The 8,264-nt window shown below is 40.4% G+C and overlaps 2 protein-coding genes across 2 annotated transcripts; one reads left to right on the top strand and one right to left on the bottom strand.

The window, feature by feature from the left end:
- The first annotated feature begins 1,480 nt into the window (after positions 1–1,480).
- Positions 1,481–5,052, top strand: LOC146381768 (putative protein MSS51 homolog, mitochondrial). The gene is made up of 6 exons (XM_084938686.1): positions 1,481–1,497; positions 1,925–2,074; positions 2,166–2,290; positions 2,562–3,125; positions 3,266–3,359; positions 4,529–5,052. Exons 1-6 carry the CDS (start codon positions 1,481–1,483, stop codon positions 4,731–4,733), a joined length of 1,155 nt encoding a protein of 384 aa, XP_084794812.1. The 3' UTR covers positions 4,734–5,052.
- A 99-nt stretch (positions 5,053–5,151) lies between these two features.
- On the bottom strand, positions 5,152–6,854 carry LOC146381767 (myeloid-associated differentiation marker-like protein 2). Its single transcript, XM_084937886.1, has one exon. The coding sequence runs from the start codon at positions 6,850–6,852 to the stop codon at positions 5,959–5,961; it is 894 nt and encodes a 297-aa protein (XP_084794012.1). The 5' UTR covers positions 6,853–6,854; the 3' UTR covers positions 5,152–5,958.
- Positions 6,855–8,264: the final 1,410 nt, after the last annotated feature.

The raw sequence follows: 8,264 nt of genomic DNA, 5'->3' as shown, positions 1-8,264 counted from the left end.
CTATTTTGTTTAAAGCATGGACAAAAAGCCGAATTCTGCCCTCAGTAGCAAATGGCACATAGATCCACCGTAAAGAAAAATGTGTTGTTTCATCCTCATTCAAAATGTTGATCTGGTGTCATTTCCCCACACAACCATCTCTAACTGTCACAGAAGATTTTTTTAAAAAGAGAAAATATCCAGTGAGTGCGTGGGGAACAGAAGAGCACATCTGGCATCACTCCTGTCAGCTAGGAACAGAAAACTGAGACTACACTTCACACACGCTCACTGAAATTAGACAACAGATGATTGCAAAAGCATTTCCTGGTCAGATGAGTCTCAAATGCCGCAGCCTACTTGAGCAATTACTACTGACCGTGTCCACTTCTTTATGACCACAGTGTACTCATCTTCTATGACTGCTTCCAGCACGATAACATGCCATGTTGCAAAACTCAAAACATCTGAAACCGGTTTCTTGAACATGACAATTAGTTCTCTTTATTCAAATGGCCTCCACAGCCACCAGCTCACAATCCAGTCGAGCACTGTCAGGATGTGGATGTATAGGAGATTCTCATCATGGATGTGAAACCATCAAATCTGCAGCAACGGATCTGTTACTATGTTAATATGGACCAAAATCTACCTTGTTGACTCTGGAATGAAGAATTAAAGTCGATCGCAGGTGTACCTAACAAAGTGACTTGTGAACATACATTAAAAACAATTCGAGCATAAAATCTAAATGATAAAAGTCTTTATTAATTTAGAATCACCCTGTTTTTTTGGGTCAAAATGTTGCTTTCACTGATGGATACCAATAAATCTATTTGACGCCGTTTCTAGAGAGCAGGCCTGGTGGGGCGACACTGACCTCTAGTGGATAGAAGTTGTAACACAAAGCTATAGGAAGACAAGTCATTAAGAGGCCCAAGGCATGTTTTGGAATAGTGGAAACAGTGTTTCTTTATAGCTTTCTGCCTGATTGGCTTTATTCTCTTTATATCATTTTATTTTCAGGGGAAAAATGTATTCAGGTTTAGGCAAAAATCTTCTAGTAGGCTATGTGTAAGAAGTACATACTCTGGGCCAGGTTTACTATTAAAACCATGGGCAATAAATCAGATATAAAATTAATAATAAAGTAATTTGGGGTGAAAATATATCAAACCCACAAATTATTGCAATCGATAAATAAACAACCGTAACACCATAAATGCAATGATAAATTAAATTTTTAGGGGGTTGTTACGTCATAAAACCTACTCGTACATCTACTCATTCATTCATGCATTTTACCTCCTCATGTGAGTCTGGCTCTTGTGAAGTCAGGAATGGTCTGGAGTTGTCAGACGTTTCTAGAAGGCAGAGCACAGGTGCTATATCTGGCACTGCAGCCCCCCAACAGACCGCTCACATATCATAAAAGCAGAGGAGCAGCAGCAGAGGAAGCAGCTGAAAAGCGTCTGTGTCACACTCATTTGCTCGGTTCAAGATGACGGAAACCGAGAGGTAAGTGGAATGTGTGGAGTCCAGTTTTATTAAATGTGCATTTATTTTCACAGAGCACTGTGAAAGTGGCCGATGAGTGAAAGCACATGCGGGAGGAGCAGGGCCTTCACCGACAGCGTGAAGTTTGAATTGCCATTTTCAGTCTTGAAACACTGAGGTAGTGGAAGCCTGTTTCAAGACTTTCTTTATGGGTTCACTGTATATAAAACATACCTTATATACAGTGTATGGTTTTTCCACTTGTTCCAAGTTGTAAACATGAAGCTTAAAGCAAAAAAACGCTCTTCCCACCCACCACTGAGAAAAGAACTGAAGGTTACAGCATGAATATAAGAGTATGATGAACACATGGCATGATATTTGTCATCTTCAGCCTCTGATCAGCTGTATCCCATTGATCTTTAATAATTTGAATCTTCCTTTCCAGGGCTGTTCAGCAGACCAAGGGTAAAAGCATGACTTTCCGGTCCCAAAAAGAGATGTTTGAGAAGATGGAGGAATCTTTCAAAATCTGTGCTTATTGTGAAAAGCGACCGAATGAACTTTCCGACCCACAGAAGCTAAAGCGTTGCTCCAGGTAAAGAGAGAGAGTAAAAAAGCAGCGTATTCAGATTTTATCCAGTGAGTTTGTACTGCCAGTACAGACCAGATCTTTTTTTCCTCTCCAGGTGTCTGAATGCTTACTACTGCTGTAAAGAGTGTCAGAAGGAAGACTGGCCCAAGCACAAGAAGTTCTGCTCACAGCTGCGACTGGCTGCCATCGACAGAGTTGTGGAGTGGCTTGTGTTTAAAGGTAAATTGCAGATTCTTCCAATTATTCCAAAAATGGAATAAAGTATCTGTATAGTGGGTTGCTTCAAATGTCTGATTTAGCAGATTTTCTTCCACTACATGCCGTGTCTGACCCAACCCCAGAGGGAAACTGAGGGTTTTGTGTGAATGTGTAAACTGCTATGATATTTTTGTTTTTACAATGTTATGCTAAAGTAATAATGTGAATTTAAAACAAAAAATTAACAAACCGATTTAACCTTGCTCAAACTGCCAGTTTTATTTGTCTTCAGGAGACCTCCCGTTTCCTACAGAAAAATGGTCCAAGTCCCAGTCCGAGGTAAAAGGTTTCGATGACTGGCTCTCCATGCAGGGAGATCTCACAGCACGCCTCGATCCCATTTTAAATGGAAAAAACATGAACGACTTGTGGACCAACGCTGGTCGGCCTCGGCCAGATGATGACGATCTGAAGCAGTCGCTGTGGAGGGTTTGCAGCGAGTTCTTCTCCAGGCCCCTGACAATAGCCTGGGGGATGAGGCTGTTTGGTCTAAACCCTTTATCCAAACCTCTCACCATTCACCTGGTGGGAGCAGGCCACACTGAGACTCTGTCAGCCAGGCAGACCGACTACGATGAGCTGAACAACATGTTCCCCGGACACCAGGGGATCGAAATAGTCATGGTGGGGCCTGAGGTGGTGGACGGCCCTATCGTGAGGCCTCCCCTCAGAGCTTTTGGACCCAAACAGAGAGTCTACATCAGCGCCTACAAGGGCCTCTACCATCAGTTCTGGGAGGAGCTGGTGGAGAAAGAGGAGGCAGCCAAGCCAGATCTGGTGGTTGGATTTCATCCTGGTGAGAATTTTTTTTCTCGCTTATATAAACACATAATAGTGTGTATGTTTCTTACTGAACAATAAAAAGTTAAGAGATCTTATTCATTATTTGGTTTTCTTTCCTTCCTATTTTAAATGTATTTATATATTTTTATTAAGGATTTGATGCCAGCCAAGGTCTGGACGAGGGTTGGCTTCCAACTCTCCTGCTTCTCAGAGATTATGAAATTCCTTCTCTCTTCACTGCTCTCACGTGAGTGACATTTTGACCTTATTACATTTATATTTAGTTTTCAGGTTCTTTAACTTTTCTGGTTACATTTCTGTTTCATGATATTTTACTGCTAAAGGGAAACATTGTGATCCACACCGCATTATTTTACTTCAGATATGAAGTTACTGCTGTCTAGAATAGTTAAAATGAGCTCAGCTTCTCTCAACTACTACACTAATGTTCTGTTTACATGTTAGTTCATCAATAATAATCAAATATAGTACAACATTAACTAAGACAACCTTGGCTGTTCTACATGATGAGGACTTTTGATAGTATTATAATAGCATGCTAATGCTACTTAAAGCTACAGTGTGTAGGATAACAATCCTAATTTGTTTACTGGGAGTAAGAATATTCCTAGCGGTGTGTATTTAAGGATAATATTACTCACCATCACAGTCAGCAGCTGAAACTGCTGCAGTAAAACCCAGCAAGTTCAAGAGTAATGCCAAACATTACATCTTCAGAATTAAATCCAGAATACATCTTCAGTATTTGGATTATTAAGAATAAAGGAGCAGCTTTTTCATCTTTTTTTTTACAAGGCCAAGATTCCTCATTGGCCTTGTAAAAAAAAGATGAAAAAGCTGCTGGGTGGGAATATGCACCTGCAGCTTTGGAGAACTACTCATTCAAACAGATCTTTAATGGACTGATGCTGATAATATGGGACAATGGAAAAAAAGAGTGCTTTGTCCATCACTGGAAAGGCACACCCCACGCGGCCTGTGAGGAGCACCGGGTCATTTGCATTTACAGGCACTGATGCTGATACAGCCAGACAGTGAGAATACCTCAGCTACACAGGCGTGGCAGAATAAACAAGAGATCTGTGAGGGGTTTTGAGTAAGAACCTGAGCGACTAATTCTGGGGAAATGAGAAGATCCTGCGTTAAGTGGCGTCATGTGGGATCTTCAGTTTAATAAGCTATACTGTAACAGTCAGTTTTACATTCTAATCAGGTGACATGCTTGTCAGTTTCATTATTGTATTATACATTATATCTTACAAGTGCACAGCAGTCTGCCGAGCCTAAACTTTCTGCTGCTTCTGCTCTTTTATCACTGAGAGCTAATGTGCCCATTTGCCATGCTTTGCTGCGTGTAATGTCTGCTGATCATGTCTGCTTGTTCTCCGTCTGCAGTGAGACAGAGATGACCTACTCTTTGCAAATTCTGCTGGAGCTGGAAATGGACATGAAAGGAAGTGGAGCCAACCCTTTTGCATCGCTAAAGCCAGAAGTTGTGGACTCATGTGCCCACAAACCTCCGGTCTACTGCAACTCCCACTACTTCTGTTTTCAGGGTCTGCTGGAGACTGTGGAGTTTGAAGAACCAGAGGACACCTGAATAACAGCAGCGTGCTGACTCTTCCAGCTTTGGGACTTTAAAGTTTTGTTTTTACGTGAACTTTAACTATTTTCTTAAAGTAGTTTAAAAAAAAAATACTACTTAATGTGTACGTTTGCTGAATAGGTTCTGCCTGATGGCTACTTACTATGCAATGTCCCTGCTGCATTTGCATTCTCACTATCTCAGTTTGATGGCATTCAGCAGCCACGGTGATGACATTTGAATATACTGCCTGAGATGTATTATTGTGTGTAGAGGGTAAAAGGGTGGTTTTAATCTTTTGGTTATGGCCTCTTTTTCATCTGCTGTTACAATAACCATGATGTGATAAAAGTAACTTTTCATTAACGTTGTCACCTTGTGCTTTTTAATTAAAAAGGACAATATGTCAAAAGTTTTTCAGGCACTAAATTTATTATTTTTGCAACATCTTAAAACAAAAATCACTCAGTCAGTTTCCTCTAGGCAGAGGAACTGAAACGTGCAGCACATTTGTAGCAAGAACGAAGCATAAACCCCCCAAACTGTATTCATACGTACAAAGATAGATTTTAAATAGGTGATTGTCACCAACCAGGAATGATCACAATAGTGTGCACAGTCAGGAATATATGATAAATAGCAGGTCAGAGCTTGACATGACTATGAATACTATATAATATTGAGTCAAATGAGTGGATTTCAACATAAGTAGCTGCAGGTGGAAAATGACAAGGACTGCTGTAAAAGTATTCTGTTAATAAGAGCGTGGTAGTAAGGAGCTGTTACTGTGAGATAACACAAATGTTATTGTGGGGGAGATAAAACTTACAATGAGACAGTGAGGCAGAGGGAGGACACACAAAACTGACTCATGCCTCACTTCAAATACTCATTGTGCATTTCAGTTTGACAAAACATAACAAAGCAATATTCAAATACTCAATTTTATAATGGTAAAAATACAGAAACTATAAAAACAGAAATTATAATCCACATTCATGGTATTAAACTTTGTAGAGCTATCTGTCAAGCTACCCAACAATGATATCCTGAAGTGCTGATGCAGATTAAACACAAGTGTGTTATAGCCATATGCTTTAGTCTGTTTTTATTGACCTCAATATACCAGTTTCAGAAAGCATTATAGAAACTCAAAAATGAGATTTTAACCCTTTTTTTGGTGTTTGTTAACCTGAAGTACAACTTAAAAGAATTTTGAATGACAAAGAAAGGCACCAGTTTATGGGCGTTTAAAGCCACAGATACCAAGCAGAGTGAAAATGAGGTCCAGTACGAATAGAATGAGGTTGACATAGGTGAAAAAGGCAACCATGAACTGAATGGCCCATATGCAATAGCTGGGTGGACAGTCACTGGGGCGAGGGTTGTGTCTGAACATAAAAATGGGCCACATGATAGCAGTAAATACATAGAGCACAACGGAGATGACCAGGAATATAAAGACAAACCTGTCCAGATTAAAAGGCAAGCAATTCTTGAGTTTCTTGAGGATGTTGGTGGCAATGATTATAGGGATAATGGGAAATGGAATGGCGTATGCTATAACACACAAGATCAGAGGGAAGGAGTCTCTGTAACCGGTCAGGGACACAAAAATCATGCAGCTCACGAAAGCCTCCATAACTTTCATGAATCCAGGTAGGGCGGACAGGTAGCTCCCCGTACTCTTATCGAAGATCTTGTCCTTCACCACTTCGAGTATGTAGACGATGCCGGACAAGAAAGCAAATATGCTCACAATCCACCCGTGCAGGCATGTCCAGCAGATGTAGAAATTGGCATAGAAAATAGCAACGCTGACAGTCATAAGCGCGGAGGACATGGCCATCCCTGTGGTGAAATCTCTCCAGTCCAGGCAAAGTTTGAGCAGTGGGTCAAGCATGAACATCTCAACGATGGTGATGATGAGGGTCATGATGGGACAGAAAGACCAGGCAAACATGGCGTAGTTCCAGTAGGTATGGCTGCTCCCTCCTCTGAAGGCACTTATGACAAATGTAACCAGACACAGTAATATCTGAGCCATGTGCAGCCCTCCTCGCCCGGACATCAGAGTGGAAGGAGTGAACACAGCCTGCGACACTGTGTTCTTAATATCACCAAGTATTCCCATCTCTTTAAACTGAACCGAACAACTGCTAAAATACCTGCGTAACCTATGTATGAGCTCCCAGGTTGCTCTGAGCACCCACTGAGGTATGTTTGATCTATGCTTTCCATTGCTTCACAGCCCTGTTTTCCATGCAATCTTTTATTGCCTTTCATTTTGCATAACTTTCTGGGACTGATCTCAGTGTAGTGATAAATGTCTGTCACAGCCAGTGTTGGTCAAGTTACTTGAAAAAAGTAATCAGTAACTAATTACTGATTACTTCCCCCAAAAAGTAATCCCGTTACTTTACTGATTACTTATTTTCAAAAGTAATTCATTACTTAGTTACTTAGTTACTTTTTAAAAACACGATTTACAACCTGAATAGGTGATAAAGCGATAGATCTGTCAACCCAATTCTACTTTTTCTGCATAATCCATCATACAAAATGTAATCAAATGGAAAAGTCTCTTTTTTTTTAAACTTGTTTTATCCTCTTTAATCTTTTAACTTTATGCATCAAGCAAAAATTAAATTATATGCACCATTCTCTGACTTGAAGAAATTAGTTTAACATTTAAACCTATTTTCTGCACATTCCAGCACATAAAATAAAATATTTTTTGTGTTTACACTCAGTCTTTCAAATAGATGCAAGTAAAACACAGCAGAAAGTAAATAAAATCAAAGACTAGCAGTCCTGTTGCTCTATTTTCACCTGTAAAGCAGGAGTGGGGGAGGCGGAGGTTTACCCTGGTGCAGGTGTGGCGCAGCGGTCAGTGGAAGAATCCGCGAGTTTCTCTGTGAATTTCCCATTACGTCGTTGCGCACTCGGAGCTTGTTTAGGGGTTTTTTTCGGTGTAAAAAGAAGTTTTCTTCCCACGCACAACGGACGCTAATGTTTTTGTCGCTTTTTATGGAATCAAACTTAAAGTAAGGTCAGTACTTCCAAGCTTTAAACGCTGCACGCTCATACTCTCTCCCGTACTCGATATAGGATCCATTGTTGATCTGCAGACAGCTGTTGTCACGAACATCGCACTCGCTTACGTCACTGTCATGAGACATTCTCGCAAAAAAATCACGGTTTTAGTAACGCAGTAACGCAGCGTTCCTACGGGAAAGTAACGGTAATCTAATTACCGTTTTTGCAATAGTAATCCCTTACTTTACTCGTTACTTGAAAAAAGTAATCAGATTACAGTAACGCGTTACTGCCCATCTCTGGTCACAGCACATGGAAAGGATATGAAAAGTTACAGAATGTCAACAGTGTGTAAAACCATGGTTTCCCAGAGAACACCGTTTGCTTTGGAATCATTAGTGTGTATTAACTCTTTCAATATGTTCTGGTTCTTTTTTAACCCAAATTATTCAAAAAGACCCAGTGTAACATCATAAAATAAAAGGCCGGCAGAAGATGCACAAGATG

Source organism: Perissodus microlepis, chromosome 8 (genome assembly GCF_051167445.1).
Source record: "Perissodus microlepis isolate ML-2025 ecotype Zambia chromosome 8, ASM5116744v1, whole genome shotgun sequence".
NCBI classification, from domain to species: Eukaryota; Metazoa; Chordata; class Actinopteri; order Cichliformes; family Cichlidae; genus Perissodus; species Perissodus microlepis.
This window is presented reverse-complemented; position numbering and strand designations above follow the sequence as displayed.

What these genes read in the sequence shown, in the direction of transcription:
- LOC146381768 (XM_084938686.1), top strand. An exon ending in AAGCTAAAGCGTTGCTCCAG is followed by an intron (nt 2,075 to 2,165) that starts GTAAAGAGAGAG and finishes TTTCCTCTCCAG; the next exon opens with GTGTCTGAATGCTTACTACT. An exon ending in GGAGTGGCTTGTGTTTAAAG is followed by an intron (nt 2,291 to 2,561) that starts GTAAATTGCAGA and finishes ATTTGTCTTCAG; the next exon opens with GAGACCTCCCGTTTCCTACA.
- LOC146381767 (XM_084937886.1), bottom strand. Translation starts at nt 6,852, where the DNA reads ATGGGAATACTTGGTGATATTAAGAACACAGTGTCGCAGGCTGTGTTC.